The sequence below is a fragment of the Solanum stenotomum genome, chromosome 1, assembly GCF_019186545.1.
Source record: "Solanum stenotomum isolate F172 chromosome 1, ASM1918654v1, whole genome shotgun sequence".
Classification (NCBI taxonomy): Eukaryota; Viridiplantae; Streptophyta; class Magnoliopsida; order Solanales; family Solanaceae; genus Solanum; species Solanum stenotomum.
This window is the reverse complement of record NC_064282.1, coordinates 26,030,879-26,050,199: the sequence shown is the minus strand read 5'-3', so window position 1 is coordinate 26,050,199 and position 19,321 is coordinate 26,030,879. Positions and strand designations below refer to the sequence as shown.

The following is a 19,321-nucleotide window of genomic DNA, read 5'->3' as shown; positions in this document are numbered from 1 at the left end:
AAAAGGAAGAACAAACTTATGCCAAGAGGAGATGGACCTTTTCAAGCGCTTGAGAAGATTGGGGATAATGCTTACAAAGTAGACTTACCAAGTGAGTATTTGGTCCATAATGTTTTCAATGTTAGTGATTTATCTCTTTTTGATGTAGGTGTGGCGAATTCGAGAAAGAATTCTTTTGAAGAAGGGGAGTGTGATGTAGATCAAAGTGACACTACTTCAAGGAGGCCTTTCACAAGGGGTCAAGCTAAGGATCTTGAAGCATTGCAAGCTTTATGGATGAAGATGGAACCTTTGTAAGGCACCAACATGGAAGACTTGAAGATATTTAATATATTAAGTGTTCTACCATTTTAATTACCTTGTAATGCTTGTAATTAAAATGAAGGGCAATTGAGTCTTTCTTCACTATTTTAGTTTTTAGTATAAATAGTAGATATTAGGGTTTCATAAAGGTTTTGGGACATGTTATGCCTCTTGTGAGAGTTTGGAAGCCCTTTGTTGAACTTCAACATTTTGTCCTAGAATTTGCAAGTAAGATTATTACTTTCTTGAGGGATTCTAATAGATTAGGTGCTTTTATTTCTCAATTAAGTGGTGTTTTTGGTTAGTTTCACCATTACATCTCTTAGTTGCTTGAATTTAATTGTGTCTATCTCTTTTATCTAGTTTTTTTTAATTTCTATTTTATTTTTATCTTTTTGTTTCACATCAGACGATCTGCAAAATCTTGTGTTAAACCCATCAAAAATTTGGACGGCTACCTACAATAGTGAATCACAATTAGGGGGGAGAGAGTAAATTTTGAAATTCAAATAAATTGGATGTGTATGAGTGATTTTAGAAGAGAATTAGGGAATGGAGAGGGGAAATAAAATTGTTTTTGTATAAATGAGTATACAAAAAGTCAGGAAGGCTATTTTTATTTCCGTACACAAAGTATGTGTGAATCCCATATTTAATAACAAAAATATATTAATCTATAGTCACGTACAATATATTCTCATTAGTAATATTTGCCGACTCTCGTAATTTTACCTAATACAATTATTAATTATCATTAGATTACATAATTCAAATCTCATTATGGTAAATTAAGCATAATAATTGAATAATCAAAATAAAATTGTATTTTTTTTGAATTTTTAATTGAAATTTCGAAAACTACTCACCTGTCCCTGAAACAGTAGTGTCAGTTCTGTCTTTCTTCTTACATCTTCGTAAACCTCCCATCAATGGAGACTTTACCACCATTCCCAAAATCCAAACCTCTAAAATGAAATTCGAATACGACCCTTTTGCTTAATCAATGGATCTATCAACTTCTGCTTCTTTTTCATCGTCCTCATCGTCTTCTTGGTTTTCCGGCATAGTTCGTGGCCGTTCCAGTAGTGTCAAGATGTCTAATAAAAGTCAGGCCGCTGCCGCCGCCGACGGAGGTGCTGACAGAATTTCCGGTGCTGGCCCTATTACTGCGAAAAAGCAGTTCCGTGGTGTAATGTTTAAGTATGGTCCTAAGGCAATTCAGGTCTGTTGTTAAATTCTAAGTTCTTTTTTTTTGTGTGTGTGAAAATTGGACTTTGCATATTGGTTTTCTACTTGTTTGGAAAAAAGAATTGATTTGTTTTATGGGTTTGTTAAGCATTGTGATAAAGGTTTTACTTAGGTTACTGTTAATTATAGAAAATCAACTCGTAAGATTATGGTTTAAAGCCAATTTAGGTATGCTTAGTTTCCTAAGTGCTCCCTTTTCTCGTGAAAGTTCAACTGTGCAAATCAGTTTGATGGTTGATTTGAAAAAATCTGAGCTTATTTTGTGTGAGGGTTGAAATGTATGGGAAATTGTGACATCTATGCCTCAATTCCAGACTAGTTGGGGTCTGCTGTATGAATCATTTTTTCCATTTGGACTCGTTGTGTACAGATAACTAAGAATTTGTGATTCTCTGATACTAGAGGTTCGCTACATTTTGATTATATTGCAAACTTTTCAAGCTTGCTTCTGAACTGCATTTGATTTGGGAGTTTCTGGTTCAGTGAAAAGGATTCAAGTTTTGAGTTTTTCGGATGGAGAGGGAGGGTTATGGAGAAATAGTTAGACTATTGGAAGTCCTAATGCAGTACCTCGTAGCTTACCTTTCGGATTCAATGAAACAGTGTCATCTTTAATTCAGTTAACCAAAACATACTTCATCAAAAAAAAAAAAAAATCAGTTAACCAAAACATTAGTGTTCTTGGAAAGTGGAAAAAGTTTTTTGTCCTAGTTTTCTGATAACAATCGAGAAATAACCAGACTGGTAATAACTTGGTATCTAGTAAATGCTATGAGCCTATGATGTCGAGAGGACCCACAAACTTTGATGCTTTCTCTGTATATTCATCTATCATTTGTTAATCAATGTGAGTGTGTTGACCACTAGTGTAAGTCCCAATTGAGGGTAGAGACTGAGTGCGTCTTATAGTAGATTTGTACGTTAATTTGGGCCCTTTTATTTGATCTTTCTAGGGATTGTTTGGTATGGGGATGGGATAAACAAAGTTATCCCATGATCCCACCATATATATGGGATAACTTATTCCATCATTATAGTATAAATGGTGGAATAGATAATCTCGGGACTAATTAGTACCCCTAACAAAACACAAATAAAATAATCATGTATTTTATCCCGGGATTATTATCCCTTATCCCTCGTACCAAATGACCCCTTAGAGTTCAATTTGTAATGCCTTTCACTGTGAAGGTTCTTATGACAAGCTGGGGATTGGAGGTTTGAAGAAATTAGTAAGAGAAATGTGGAAGACTGTGCCAAGCTGTGTGTGTTGTCTTATATGGAAAAGAAATACTAGATGCTTCGAAGGGAAAACAAAGACTAACCCGAAGATTAAATTCAAAAGTGCTTATGGCTTTTGGATTTTTGGTGAAACTTACAAGATGTTAAAGATGAACAAAGTATGTTAAGAGTTCATAGATTCACTATAGGAGTAGGTGCTTATTCTGGTGGAAATTTTCTTTTTGTTTTTGTTCAGAAGGGTTTCAAAGTTTGTAATTATCCAGGAACTAGATTAGTGCCAAGTTTCTAATTTTATTCTATTATACACCACTTTACCTGTTCAAAAAAAATAAATACTAGATGACATTACATTTGCACTTAAATTCCTAATTAGTTTGGCCTGACTATATATAAATTCTTGATATCTGTTACCTTTTGGACCTGCGTCAATACACTAAAGGCTTAGGATATTCGAGGGTTTGAGCTAATGGTCAATGAAGCTAGAATGGATAATGAGATATTAGGATTCATACCGTAATAAAGGTAAATTATAGTTACTCTTACTCATATATTAAGTTTTAAGCGTTGGTGGACAACGTTACATGGTATTTATACGGGTGGGAAGTAGCAAATACTTAATGTCAGTAGAAATGAGAGCAAGATGGCACCAACATCATTACCATTTAGAAAAAAAAGACAAATTAGGTTGCTAGGGATACTCTGCGTTTAATATTGACATGTAGATCTCTAAGAAAATGCTGATAAAATGAATCTTTAAACAAACTAAATAGTCTTTACAAACACCAGATGTAACGGAAGTGTAGCCACATGGGTAAGCTCTAGTCCTATTCCTATTTAAGTAGGCTTGTATATATTTGTTTCTATTTCCATTATAACACTCCCCTCAAGTTGGTGCATACAAGTCATATGTACCTAGCTTGTTATAAATGTAATTACCACATTGATGAACTTCCCAAACCAAGCTTGAGAAGGCTGTTTAAGACCATAGAGTGACTAGCGTAATTGACATACAAGGCATCTAAACTCACCCTGAGCAACAAAATTAGGTGGTTGCTCCATATAGACTTCTTCACACTGCAGCGGTCTCCGGAAAGTGCTCAAAATTTGGTATAAAATGTATGGATCATCTTGGAATCAATAAATGAGTCGATATTACACAAGAATGTCACGACTCGAGCCTACACCCTGGACGTGGCCGGTACTCGAGAACCATTGTTGCCTCAAGCGAACCCTCATCCTGGCTGACTACTAGCGGAAGAATAACTCAAGCATGCACAAACATCAAACTAAAAGAAATGTTCAACAACAGTTTACTGAATCTCAAAACTCTCTGAATATACTGGGTATGAAACATAAGTTTTAAATAAAACATCCGAAACTGAAACTCTCCAAAACAGTCTATCTATGAAGCCGCTATTGTATAAAGATGAGTGTCGGGACAAGACTCACAACATCTCAAATTGTTATTACTAACTTCTCATAAAAATCGAAGTCCTCCGAAAGCAAGGAGGCCTCACTCAAAAGTTGACGAGCGGATGAAGTGATCTCAACAAACTCCTGTCAAGGATCTTAAGTACCTGAATCTGCATCATAAAATGATGTAGGTTGAATGACATTAGTACATTGAATGTACAAGTATGTAATAAAGCTGAATAACAAATAACTGAGATGTAAGTCAGAAGGTAACTCAATTGGAATATAGTATAAATCATGATGAAAAATCATTTAAGCTCTTGTGGATGCAATAATAGCAAATACTGAACTGAAATATATATATATAAATATACTTTACTTTACTTTACTCTACTGGGAGTTCCTTTAACCAACAACCATCACTATGAGCCTTATATCATACACGTCTCGCCCACCCTGCCAGAACTGTCCTAAATCTTGTCGGGCTATAGAACAAACTCAACTCATGGATCCACTATAAAGGTCTGCTCAAAGGCAATAAGAAGTCGCTCGAAAGTCGATGCGATCCTAACCCACGCTGGCTACGTGGTTTATGGGGAATGTGAGTTGTCTGAATTCCATATCAATGCTCAATACTACTCCCAAAATATATATATAACTCAATGCTCAAGTAAAAATATTCTTTGGCTGAGATAAGTTCTCAAAAGGGCCTCTTTAAGAGGTAATTGCTCTGTACTCAATCTTTCTAAAAACTCTTTATACCTTTCTGAAAATAGTATTCTCTTTTCAATGTAAAATGATACATTTTAGAATCCTTTAGTTTCCTTTAACTCTTCTCAAAAAAGAAATTTGTACTTGGATTTGCTCTTGAACTCACTTTTAGCTTTTAAAAATCAATGTATAGAAAAATGTTTGTTTAAAAGACTCTCAATCAAAACTCAGTAATTAGGGTTCATATGGGAACATAAACATGAACAACAACTCAAATATCTCAATGCATAATATAGCGCAACTCATAATCAAGAATTTAGAAGTCAGAATCAATAACTTAACTCATATCAAGAATTTAGAAGTCAGAATCAATAACTTAACTCATATCAAGAATTTAGAGCTTAGAATCAATAACTTAACTCATATCAAGAATTTAGAATTCAGAATCAATAACTTAACTCATATCAAGAGTTTTCGAAACTAAGGGTATAACCCTAGATCAAACTTTTACTGACTGAATTGAGATGTAGGGTGTGAGGACTGAGGACGAACTTAGTCAATCACTATGAATTACCTTACATACCTGGAAGAACAAACTTCTAGAAAAACTTGATAGAAGCCTTGAAACCCTAGCTTTTGTCTTCTCTGCAGTTTTCTTTGAGTTGGGGGGAAGGGGGGGGGGGGGGTTGAGCGCGCAAAATAAAAGAAAACTTGGTTCTTGGTGGAATATATTCCCCTAATTGAAGTTAAAACGTCATGGCTTGGGCTTAGAAAAAGTGGAAAAAGAGAAAAGAAACCCCACTTAAAAAGTTGTTGAAAACCTTCCATGGGGCCATCTACTATTTGTGGAAATCATACTGCAATTTTAAGACTGAAAAGTTCTTTCTACGGGTCCAAACTACGGTTGTAGAGGTTTCTACGACTCGTAGATGGGTTCGTAGGAATTGGACCCTAAAATTTGACTCCCAATACTTTTTCTACGAGTCAACAGTACGGGTCGTAGCTTTTTCTACGATTCTTGACATGGATTCATAGGTCACTGACTCAGAAAACATTGTTGTGGTAGTCTTTGGTTAAACGATCATAACTTTTTACTCCAATCTCAAAATGAGGCAAACTTGGTGGGTTGGAAAGAGGACTCATAAACCTTTAATTTGATAAGTCACGGGCCACCTAATTCATTATGTGTTGAGAGCTATGATCGTTTAAAGTTAGCCTACGTATAATCTTATATCAAAACTTAATCGATAAGGAAGCTTCCAACTCATTTTTGTGCTAGGGTTTCTAGTGACGTTAATTCATATCCAAAACCATTCCACACTAAAGAATTAACGTTAACACCTGAGAACAATTTAAGAATCATCTGATACGACCTTATACACAAATGACAAACCAAAGAATGGTTCAGGTCTTAGCTTAGAAATTTTCGAGGTGCTACAAAGAAAGTCACTGAAAAGTGTCTTGGAATATGCTCATGTGTCAGAGTATTAGATTTGATTTCTGAAAGTGGTCACAATCAGAGAAATAAGATTATATGGGTAGGGGCAGAATGGAGGCACGACCCTATTGAGAAAGAGAATTATATGGGTATAGTCGGAATGATGGCACAACTCTATTGGAAAATAGAAATTATATGGGCAGGGTTGGATTCACGGCACTATCCTATTGAAAAAGAGAAATTATATGGGTAGGGTTGTAATGTTGGCACGACTCTACACAAATAAGAAAGTAGTAACCAGAAAGAACGGTGGTACGCAAATCATATATGAAAAAGTAGTCACCTAAAAAATGACACTGTGCTGCACAAATTGGATAGGAGAAAGTAGTCACTGGAAAGATGGCTCGGTGCTACACAAATGAGATTGTGAGAACTATAAGAAAAGAATATTATTGAATTGTTGTTGTTTACATTATTACATTGAGACCCTATTTATAGACCCTAGAATACAATCCTTTACCAAGTAGGATACTATTTAGTATTCCTATTTCTATTTCTATTCCTATTCTTGTTCTAATAGGATTGTATAAACTTATTCTTATTCTTATTCTAATAGGATTGTATAAACCTATTCCTATTCTAATAGGATTGTATAAACCTATTCCTATTCTAACACTCCCCCTCAAGCTAGTGCATACAATTCATGTACCTAGCTTGTTACAAATGTAATTAACACGAGGACCGATGAGGGGCTTGGTGAGATATCTCCAAGTTGATCACTTGACTTCACAAATTTGACAATCAATCTCAATGGGCTTGGTCTTCTCATGAAATACTGAATTTGATGCATAATGCCGATAAAACAGAGAGTGATAAAATTACAGTGTTGAACTTCCCAAACCAAGCTTGCAAAAACTATTTCAGACCATAGAGTGACTTACGTAATCAACATACAAGGCTACTAAACTCCCCCTGAGCAACAAATTAGGTGGTTGCTCCATATAGACTTCTTCACAATGCAACGGTCGCCGGAAGTGCTCAAAATCTAGTATAAAGTGTATGGATCATGTTGGAATCAATAGACGTGTCAATATTTAACAAGAAAGTCACCGAAAAATTGGCTGGAACATGCTTATATGCCGGAGTATTGATTTGATGGATAAAAGTGGTCACAATCTAAGAAATAAAATTATATGGGTAGGGTTGGAATGATGTCACGACCCAACTAGAAAATAGAAATTATATAGGATAGTTCGAATTGATGGAACGACCCCCATTGAAAAAGAGAAATAATATGGGTAGGGTCGGAATGATGGCACAACCCTAATGAAAAAGAGAAATTATATAGGTATGGTTGGAATGATGGCACAACCCTACGCAAATCAGATTTGGGGAGTCACCGGAAAGACGAATGGAACTATGCAAATCAAATCTGAGGAGTCAATAAAAAGACATGATGCTATGCAACTCAGATATGAGAAAGTAGTTCGGTAAAATCCACGGTACTACACAAATTAATTATGAAAAGTAGTCCGGAGAGATGCACGGTGCTATGCAAATAAGATATGCAAAAAAAGGTAGTCACCGGAAGGATGTCACGGTGCTACACAAATTATATATGAAAAAGTAGTCACTGGAATGATGGCACCTTGCTACACAAATTAAATATGAAAAAGTAGTCATCGGAATGATGACACGGTGCTACAAAAATTAAATATGAAAAAGTAGTCACCGGAATGATGGCACGGTGCTACACAAATTAGATATAAAAAAGTAGTCACTGAAAAGATGGCACGGTGCTACAAGTTAGATATAAGAAAGTAGTCACTAGAATGATGCATGGTGACCCAACTTTTGCTAACATAATCATTGGCCAGACGGGCAGCATATATGGTGCCACCCGCCGGCAGCGGAAGCTCTTAGATTTTCTACCAAGATGGTAGAGGCTTTGCTACCATGTGAGAAATATAAGAAAAGAATATTATTGAATTGTTGTTGTTTACATTATTACATTGAGACCCTATTTATAGACCCTAGAATACAATCCTTTACCAAGTAGGATACTATTTAGTATTCCTATTTTTATTTCTATTCCTATTCCTATTCTAATAGGATGGTATAAACTTATTCCTATTCTAATAGGATTGTATAAACCTATTCCTATTCTAACAGAGATATGAGAAAGTAGTCACCGGAATGATGCACAGTGCTGCACAAATAAAAATTGAGAAAGTAGTCCGAAATAATGCATGGTACTACGCAAAATAAAAATGAGAAAGTAGTCACCGGAAAGATGCACGGTGCTATGCAAATTAGATATGAGAAAAGTATTATTGAATTGTGTGTCTACATTGTTACATTGAGAACCTATTTATGGGCACTAAATTAGACTCCTTTTCCAACTAGGACACTACAATACACCTTTTCTAAGAGGATTCTATATACTATTCCTATTCCTATTCCTATTCCTATTCCTATTCCCATTCTAAGTAGGATATTATTCTTATTTCTATTCTATTCTAACATTGTTCTACTGTGAGGTACTTCAGTCTTTTCTTTAGTTCCCTTGGGAATTGCCTCAAGTTTTTGAAAGAGAGAACATTTATCATCTAAAGAAGACTGGATTTGCTCATTTTAACACTTCAATATTTATTTGCAATCACATATTTTCCTTCTAGCTAGTGGAGCTGTCTTTCCACGAAACATGACAATCTTGATTGGACATACATTTTATATGGGGTCGTAGATTGTAATTTAAGGGAAGAAATGGTCATTCAAGAAATAAACAAACCTAGAACAACCACACAAACACCGTGCTTCTATTGCTTTTTTCTCCTCCAATACATTAGAGGTTTCTTTCCTTCTGTTGCCTGTACAATAGAAAAATACACAATGGAAAAATGTCTTCTCTATTTCCTCTTCTCCTCTACAGCTTGCTAAAAGGCAAGTGCGCAAAAGGGTGAAATTTTCAATTTTCAGGGACTAAATATAGAAAAAAAGCTTCAAGGACTTCCCTTGCCATTTACTCTTATGCACTCAATTCTTTGTTGTTTACCAGCTTTCAATTTCTTGCAGGTTGCTTTTAAAACGGGTGATTATAAACAACAGGTCATTTTCATAGGTGGATTAACGGATGGATTTTTAGCTACTGAGTACGTATCTTATTATATCCCCCACTTCCATCTGCCCTCTTTTCCTCCTGTTCATTCCCTTCTCCATGTTTATGTTTTTTTTTCACTTTTTGCATTCATGGTCTGGCAAGTGTCACTATCAAGTCTTCAAAATATATTGAAGATAAGATAATCTTTTTTTTTTTAACTGACTTATCAAAAATAGTTGATTTTCTTTGAAGTGTTCCTTATTTGACTTGACTCACTTCAGATCAGAAAGATTATGCATTTTCCATCATGAAAATGTTGGAGTAGGGCCCTCACTAATTACATTTAAAACTTGAAGATGGTTACCTTGAAATTCTATTTCCATAACTATTTCTTTTTGAGAAGGTTTCTCCAAGGCTTATTCCCTGATAATGTATTTGAATCTTGTGCTACTTGGTCTTTATGCCTTTTATTTTCTAATGTGGTTTTCTTTTTCTGTGTGTTGAGGGAGGCAAGGGATGAGTTATAGTTAATAGCAATTGTTCTTTTGCATTGCACATTAACGAATAGTTTTATCTTTATGCTTACGTTGGTTTGAAAAAGATTTGGAGTCCTTTCTACAAGGTACACACACACAAAAGGAAGAAACACCCACCCCAAAAAAAAGAAGGAAAAAATTTAACGACATGAAATCCACAAAGCTATCCCATGTCAGGGAGACAAACCATCAAATTTGCTCTTGATAGACCATCCTGCTACTTCTGATAATTTGTGGTCTCTAAACTTGATGATCTCTGTTTTTGCAGTTACTTAGAACCTCTGGCTATTGCTTTAGATAAAGAGAAATGGTCATTGGTCCAGTTTCTAGTTTCATCATCTTATAGTGGATATGGAACCTCAAGCTTGAGACAAGTAATAATCTCTGCCTCTTATTTCCACATATATTCAAACTGTTGTCATTACTATAGATTTTGCACTATGTCTGAGGTACTCGTTAGATGGTGTAGCACTGAATATTTCTGTTTCATCTTATTCCGTTCAAGTTCTTGACAACTTACTAGGTTATTCCATCATTGATTTACTGGGAAAGGTGAAAGTAACAGTCTCTCTCAACTCCTATTGTCCATAGAAACATGTTCTTGCATTTGCATTCTCCTGAAAACCATATTGACTTCTAAACAAGGAAAAACTTAAGTGTGCAATTTTAAGCATATCTTGGATAGTTGGGAAAACATCGTAAATCAGTGAAAAATTGCTCGTGCTTTGTTTTTCAGAAGTTTGGATGCCAAAAACGTGTTAGAAACTCCCGAGTCATAAAGGATTTATGATGGGTAAGGGCTTGACACAGTTTAAGGTCAAACAGAGAAAAAAGGAGATGGACTAGGTATGTATTTGAGCTTAGTTCAGCTCAAACATGCAGATCAGAAGAACATGCAAACTCAACATTCTGTTATTGAGATACATACTAGAGGAGAAGTGGGGATACTTTTTATTGATCTAGTTCAACAACTATTACATGTGCTCAATTATATAAGGAATAGAAATAACTACCAACAAACATAATACAAATACTACTCTTTAGACTTAACACGAATGACAAGACTACCCTCTCTCATCATATCTGCACATGTAAATGTCAAGATTCCCCCTAAGCTGGAGGGTGAAAAACATTGAGCACTCCTAGCTCGCCCAGAAGAAACAGATGCTGAGCAGAACCAAGGCCTTTTGTGAAGACATCAGCCCAATTGAGAAGAACTGGGAATGAAACAAGGCAGTATAAGACCAGCTTTGATCTTCTCCCTCACAAAGTGGAAGTTAATCTCAATATGCTTAGTGCGTTCATGATAGATGGGATTGGAAGCAATCTGTATAGCAGCTTTATTGACACAGTATAAAGGAATTGGTGTTGAAACAGTGCACCCCAACTCTCCCAATAATCTTGTAATCCATGTTACTTTCGCAACAGCAGCAACCATGCTCCTATATTCAGCCTCAGCGGAACGTCTGCTAACAGTAGGCTGTTTTTTCGATTTCCAGGAGATCAAGCAGGCACCTAACTTGATAACATATCCCGTGACTGATCTCCTAGTATTTGGGCAGGCTGCCCAATCTGAATCACATGACATGATTTTGAGAACCAGTGGGATAAAACAAACCAAAGCAAGGTGAGCCTTTGATGTATCTGAGGACCCTCAAAGCTCTCAAGGTGAGACTGCTTTGGCCTCTGCATAAACTGGCTCAGGACCTGGACAACAAAATAGATATCTGGCCTGCTGATGGTGAGGTAAGTCAGCTTGCCAATGAGCTTATGGTAACCAGTAATGTCTTCTAACTCTGCATCACCAATGCTTCCCACATGAGTATCATACTCAACTGTCTTCAGTTTTAAGTTGTATTCAAGAGGAGTAGGAGCTGGTTTAGCACCTCCCAGTCCCACCTCTGATAACAACTCCAGGGAATACTTTCTCTGATTCAAAGGAATACCCTTGTTGGATCTCAATCCCAAGAAAATATCTCAAGTCACCGAAGTCTTTTACCTTGAAGTTTTTGTGGAGAATAGATTTGGCTTCCTCTATCAGGCCAGAATCCCACCCTGTAATTAACAAGTCATCCACATAAATGAGAATGACTACCATAGTTGATCCTTGTTGCTTAGTAAATAGGGAGTGGTCACAAGCACTCTGCTTGTAGCCTGCTGCCACCAAGGCACTGGTGAGCTTAATATTCCATTGCTTGGATGCTTGCTTCAGCCCATATAAAGACTTGAGCAGTCTATATACCAGTGTTGTGAAAGGCAGTCGCCAATGGCGAGAAGCGAGGCGACCCTTCATCACCTTTTAGCTTTGTGGCGAGGCGCTTTTCTAAAGGCGACGCCATGACGACAATGGCGAGAAGCAAGAAAGGCATCGCCATTTGTATTTTCTTAAAAGAAGGCGACCAATTTAGGGTTTTAAAAGTTAAAAGGTAATTTAGGATTTTCTTTCCAAATTTGCACAGTTGCACACTTAGAGTGCGACTGGGACTCCAACCAGTCAACTCGACTAGACTTCTCCGGCAACCAACCAAACTTTTTCGGCAACTCCAAAGTCCAATCAATACGTATGTCTTCTTTTTTTCTTCTTATTTTCTTCTTCCTCTTCAGGCTTCAAAGGTACTTCTACCTCTGTTTTTATCTCACTGTTTTGACTTTTGTTCTGTTTTTTTCTCATTCAAGTTCTAGACTTTTAGTATGTACTATCTATTTTCAGTTTTTGAATTGAAATATTTGTTAATATGATATTGCTATTGAGATTTTGATTATTTATATATGCAATAAATATTTTAATTTTTTGGTATTAATTGGCGCCACACTTCAAAAAGGCGAGCGCACGGCGAGGCAGACCCTTGTCACCTTTCGCCATCCAAAACACTGCTATAGACCTCCTTCTCCCCTGCTTGTGGAAGCCTTGAGGCAAGCCCATGTACACTTCTTCAAACAAATTTCATTGTAAAAAAGTACTATTAACATCCATTTGTGACATAAGCCAGTTCTGTGAAGCTGCAAGACTAGTAATGGTCCTACCAGTGACTATTTTAGCCACAGTTGAAAAAGTATCATGAAAATCAAGTCTCTCATTTTGGTTGTACCCCTTGACCTATGTTGCATGGACTCTTCGATTTTGCTGCTAAACCGGTCTCGATGCGGCACTGGTGCGGGTGGCGGGTGCAGGGTGCGTGTCAGATTCGTTCAATCCCATGTGGATACTTTGACCAGAGTCGAGAATTTTTTTGGGAAAGACCAAGTGGACAAATTTTGGGAGTGAGTGACCTCGGTTGCATTTTGGCAGAGAGGAAGTAGGTAAGCTAGGGTTGAAGTTTTGGTGTATTTCGTAGAGGCTGTGGCGTGTGAGATGAAATAAAATATATGAAACTAGGGTTTTTCAGAGATTTATATGGGCCTGCATGTTGCAACAAAATTAGTTCAACATTTTGCCTAACCACTTCTAATGACATTTTACCTTTCATGGGCCTACTGTTTGTATAATCAGTGTTGTGGACTTTGTTGGACTATTGTGTAGTGTAAAAATCCCTTAGTGACTTGGAAAAACAAATTTTAATGTTATCATTTACACATAACTTTTTTGGCTTTATAATTGGTTAGCAGTTAAGACATTTGGAGAATCCCACATGCACCCGTTGGCATTTTTGAAGAGTCCGAGCAACATACATTGTAGGGGATCAAGCTACTAAGTCACACTATGAAAGTTTGGGATTGAATGGTGGAGATGAAAGTGAGGAGCGTTTCTATCTCTGAGAACCAATTTGGATTCATGTTGGGACGTTAAACTACGGAAGTCATTCATCCTGTAAGGAGACTGCGGAGCAATATGGGGAGAGGAATGACTTACACATGGTGCTCATCGACCTAGAAAAGGCATATGACAAAGTTCAATGGAGGTTTGGAGATGCTTGGCGACTAGAGGTGTAACTGTAGGCTACACTAGGGCGGTCAAGGACATGTGTGATGGTGTCAAGATTTGGGTAAGGACAGTGGTAGGAGACTCAGAGCACTTCTCAGTTGTGATGGGGTTACATCAAGGATCAACTCTTAGCCCATTTTTATTTTTCTTGGTAATGGATGAATTGATGCGATAAATTCAAGGGGAGGTTCCATGGTGTATGTTATTTGCGGATGACATAGTTCTGATTGATTAGATTCGCATCAGAGTTGGTGGCTAAGTTGGTGATTTGGAGACAAACCCTAGAGTCTAAAAAATTCAGATTAAGTAGGACCAAGATAAAATACTTGGAGTGCAAGTTCAGTGACGTATGAATGAGGTTGGCGTGAAAGTGAGACTTGATACACAGGTATCCCTAAGAGAAGTTTCAAGTACCTTGGGTCTATTATCCAAGGAAATGGGAAGATTGACAAAGATGTCTCACATCGTGTTGGTGCGAGGTGGATGAGAGAGAGGCTTGCATCTAGACTCTTGTGTGATAAGAAGGCGCCATCAAAACTTAAAGGCAAGTTCTACAAAGTGATGGTTAGACCTACTATGTTGTATGTGGCAGAGTATTTTGGCTAGTTTAAAAAGTCTCACGTTCAGAAAATGAAACTTGCGGAAAGGAGGAGTTGTGATGGATGTGTGGACATACTAGGAGAGATAGGATTAGAAATGAAGATATCCGAGACAAGGTAAGAAAAGACCCGATGAAGGACAAGATGTGGGAAGCGAGGCGGTAATGGGTCAGACATGTGAAGAGGTGATTCAAATATGCCTCGGTATGGAGGTATGAGAGGTTGGCTATAGATGGTTTCAGGAGAGGTAGAGGTAGGCTGAGCATGGTGTTGTTTCAGCTTACCGAGGACAAAATCTTAAATAGTAGATTGTGGAGGACACAAATTATTGGTAGTAGAGCGTTTGCTCACTTATCCTTCCGTACTAGTGGCTGCAGTATTACTCCTGTAGTTTCATGTACTTCAATTATCGTATTATTTTATTGTAATTAATGTTCCTTTTTTCTTAATGCTTTGACATGCTTTCTGTAGTCATTTGCTTCTTCACTTGCAAAATTTCTGTTTTCTTGAGCCGAGGGTCTATTAGAAACGACCTCTCTACCTCCAAAGGTAGGGGTAAGGTCCGCATATATTCTACCCTCTCTAGACCCCACTTTTGGGATTACATTGAGTATGTTGTTGCTCTTTTTATTACGTTTGTGTGCTTAACTTCCTTCTATCTCCAATATGTTCTAAAGGATGCTATGGAGCTTGATCAGTTGATAAGTTACTTGATAAACAAGGAAGACTCTGAAGGTGTAGTACTGCTTGGGCACAGTACTGGCTGTCAGGTACATGTTTTTATCTTTGAATGGATGAGTCTAATTTTTTTATGCTACTCTAATTAATTGATTATTGCATGAAACATGAGGAGAGAGGAAGCTGACTTTCTCTATCTGCAAACAGGATATTGTATATTACATGCGCACAAATGCTGCATGTTCCAGAGCAGTCCGTGCAGCCATATTGCAGGTAATACCTGCTTAAATATCAGTACTTTGAGTTGTCTTTTTGGTAAATTAAATTCACTACATGCTTCCAATCATCTTAGCTATGAATCTGCTAAATTATTGAATCAATGTTCATGAAAGCACACGCAACCTTGGAGTTTATGATTTATCGAAGTGTTATATTTCTGTTTTTAGTGAGAAAAGGAAAATTTGTAAAATGGACAATATATGCCTCTTGATTTCTGTATCATTTCGAACATGCACCGCGACTCTTGCAGTTACTGATAATGACCTGAATTGATATTTGCCTCTTGATTTCTATATCATTTCGAACATGCACCGCGACTCTTGCAGTTACTGATAATGACCTGAATTAATAATTAGTTTGAATGGAGCTAAGGTGGCCTTCAAAGTTAAAAGGCTTCTATTTGAATTTTGCAGTTCATCTTTTTTTTAGGGAGGGGATGGGGATAGGGTGTTTGAATGTAGCTGCTGGGTACTGGATTAGTTACTGTTGTTGACAGACATTCAAGTTACCAGAGATCAGATTCTTTTCTCCTGAAAGGGAATACAGCTGTCAGTGTAATATTATCGTGAAGAATCAGTCTTGAGCAGGGTGGTGAATATGGAGACAGCATTGGGACATAGTATATGTGATCTCAAAGCCACCTTTATGCAAATGATTTTATGTAATCTGGATACTATGTTGCTGTCAGCATCAACCATAATGTTCTTTTGGCTTTTCAGGCTCCAGTTAGTGATCGAGAATATAAAGCCACTCTTCCTGATACTGCTTCGATGATTGATTTGGCGTCAAACATGATAAGTGAAGGTCGTGAATCAGAGTTAATGCCAAGGGAGGCGAATCCAGATGCCCCAATCACTGCCTTTAGGTAAGGGTGATTATTAAGTCTAGTTTCTTTCCCATGTATCGCATTTTACACTTTCTGGTTATGGTTACTTCTGAATGTCAATTCAAAGGTTGTCAACTATATGTTGTAAAAAGCATGCCTCAAGTTAGTGTTCACAATTTCGAAGTTGTGATAATGGGAAATAACTTATCAAATAAAAACCATGAACAAGTTGCTATAAGACGCCCTTTCCTGCACCTCATTGAACTGTAATTTTTGTAACAAGGCAAGGTATTGAGAATGATTTGAAAAACCCCTCACTTCAGAGAGGTCCTTCAACTTTTCGGGAAGTTCTTTCTCGATCATATCGATGCAGCTATCCGTTAATAAGTCTTCTATTGAAAAGAAAGAATTTGAACTTCAAAGGGAACTTTTTTTTTTATGGAAATCTTGAAAAGACCATTGAATAATTTGCCATACATATGCTCTAGGATGGGGGGTTCAACTAAACATTGCTTTTGGCCCAAATTATGAATACATATCTAAAATATGCTCAAAATATATACATAAAAAGATCATTACCCATTCTGAACCCACTGGCTCTAGATTCTGGCTTCGCCCTTGCATATGATAGAGGTCTAGTAACTGAATAACAAGTTGGTTTACTTGTTTGGACTCAAGTGTTTGCATACCCTTTTCTACGATGGCTGCTTTTCTAATTACTATGTATTTGACAGATATCACTCACTTTGTGCATACAATGGTGAGGACGACTTGTTTAGTTCTGACTTTAGTGATGACCAGCTGAAGCAGAAACTTGGGCACATGTCCAACACTCCTTGTCAGGTAGGAGACCAAGTTCCATTCAAGTTCGGAAAGCTATTTTGTACTTTTAGTTTCTACGTAGAAAGGTGTCCGAGCCATGTAATTTATATTTTTTTTGAATTGCATGGCAAAAGACAGAAAATGGACATTGTTAATTTCCTCGCACTAGCTTTAGTAGTTGATAACACCCATTTTTCACTCGGGACCTAAGAATCTCCGTCTGATTTACAAGGATAAAATGGCAGTCTTCTGAATCACACCTGCTCTTTGCAGGTTATATTTTCCATGGGTGATGAGTACGTTCCAGACTATGTTGACAAGAAAGCATTGGTTAATAGGCAAGCACAAAAACCTTCCAGACTAAACTTAGTCTCTTTTACAGTTTGTAATGCCCTTCCGGCAACACGTTTGATACGTTCTTGTTCTTAATTCATTCTTCCTCATGGTAACATGCTCACTTATGCAGATTGTGCAAAGCAATGGGTGGTGCTGAAAAAGTTGAAATTGAATACGGGAACCATTCTTTATCTAACAGAGTTGTAGAAGCTGTTGAAGCTATAATGAGCTTTGTTAAACGAGAAGGTCCCAGCGGGTGGGATGATCCATGGAACTAAACAGTTGATTGATTGATCCTGCAACTTCACTTTGCCTTTAACATTCTTTATTTCCATGTATATGTACACTGCAAGTACAAATATTTTTCTACCTCTAGTGAAATGGTAGTCTAGAATTCTTTGTTGCTTTGTCATTAGCAATGGAAACTTCTATTTGAGTCATTCATCTTTTATCTAAAAGAAGGGAATATGTCTTCATTTTTAAGCTTATGCCTCTCCATTTCTTTCAAGTTTGAATTCTTTTGACTATCGGTTTCTCTGAATTCAGAATTTTCAATGTGGACTATATTGAATTGATTTTGAAACAATTCATCCTATTTCTTCTAGATTAATCCACTTTATTATTAAATAATAATCCACTTGTTGCTATGCAATTAAATATCTCGAAATTATTATTTATATACCATATACAAAGACTAAAATGGATTATATGGTTGATAGACAGTGATAAAAGTGGACTAAATACTCCTGTATTATAATGGAAGAATTCTTTAGTGGGAAGATTGTGGAAAATAAGTTACTATATGTTGTTGTGTGAGGAGATTGTAAGTGGGATGGGTAATAAAATTAAAATAAATGGTGTTAGGTCCATAAATTAGATGTGAAATTGTGGGGAAGATTCATTTTTGACAACTATATAAATTCAATTGAAAACAAAAGTGAAATAAAAAAAAAAGTATAATTTTTTTTCAAGGATGTTATTGGAAATGAGTAGTGATTGGTGGTCCTTTTTCTCATCACCAAGATAATGTTGTTCAAAATAATATAATACGACAGATTTTTAAAAAATGACAATATAGAATAAGATTAGATATTGAATCTATTATTAACAAGTGGAATGAAAATTAGGAGGGATAAAAATTTATTTCTAGCAGAAAATAAAATATTAAAGTATGAAAGATTGTTTTTCCTCTAAATTCTGTCGTGCAAGAAACTTAAACAACTGATATAAATAATAATTGACATGTTAAAAATTTGAATTTGCCTCAGATATCATCGCTAATAAAGCAACGTATTAAGATCTAAACTATAAACTTTTGGGTGTGTTCGGGAAGTAGGAAAATACATTTTTTGATTTTTGCATATTTGGTTAGTTAAATTTTTTTAAAAATAAGTATTTTAAAAATGAGAAAAATGATTATTTTTTTTAATGAAAGTAGGAAAAATAATCACAAGTGATATTCCACATTGAGTCACCTCCCGACAACAACGAACAATTTTTTTAAAAATGAGGAAAATGACTTTTCATGAAAAACAATTTCATTCGCACCAAACACAACATTACTCCACATTTGGCTCGCAACAACTAGGGTTGTTCATGGGTCGGTTATTTGTAAAATCAAAATCAAACGAATTTAGTCAGTTTTTAATTATTAAAACCAAATTAAATATAATATACATTAATTGGTTTGGTTGTCATCATATTTTGTTTTGTTATTAATCATACATGAAAATAAAAAGAAACAAACGGTTAGCATTAAGAACTTCCTATCACTAAATTTACTATGAATAAAACTCCAAAATCCACCACTTTTAACCTATACAAAGTAGAGACAACGGTATTTTCAGTCCTACAAAAAAACTATCATA

At 36.2% G+C, this 19,321-nt stretch overlaps 2 protein-coding genes across 2 annotated transcripts in view; one reads left to right on the top strand and one right to left on the bottom strand.

The window, feature by feature from the left end:
* LOC125869835 (uncharacterized) overlaps nt 1–19,321 on the bottom strand; it is a 525,520-nt gene that overhangs the window by 122,618 nt on the left and 383,581 nt on the right. The gene's annotated exons all lie outside the window — the stretch shown is intronic.
* On the top strand, nt 1,158–17,897 carry LOC125869930 (UPF0613 protein PB24D3.06c). The gene is made up of 9 exons (XM_049550326.1): nt 1,158–1,525; nt 9,431–9,507; nt 10,260–10,365; nt 15,190–15,282; nt 15,398–15,463; nt 16,189–16,334; nt 17,030–17,138; nt 17,391–17,455; nt 17,584–17,897. Exons 1-9 carry the CDS (start codon nt 1,307–1,309, stop codon nt 17,729–17,731), a joined length of 1,029 nt encoding a protein of 342 aa, XP_049406283.1. The 5' UTR covers nt 1,158–1,306; the 3' UTR covers nt 17,732–17,897.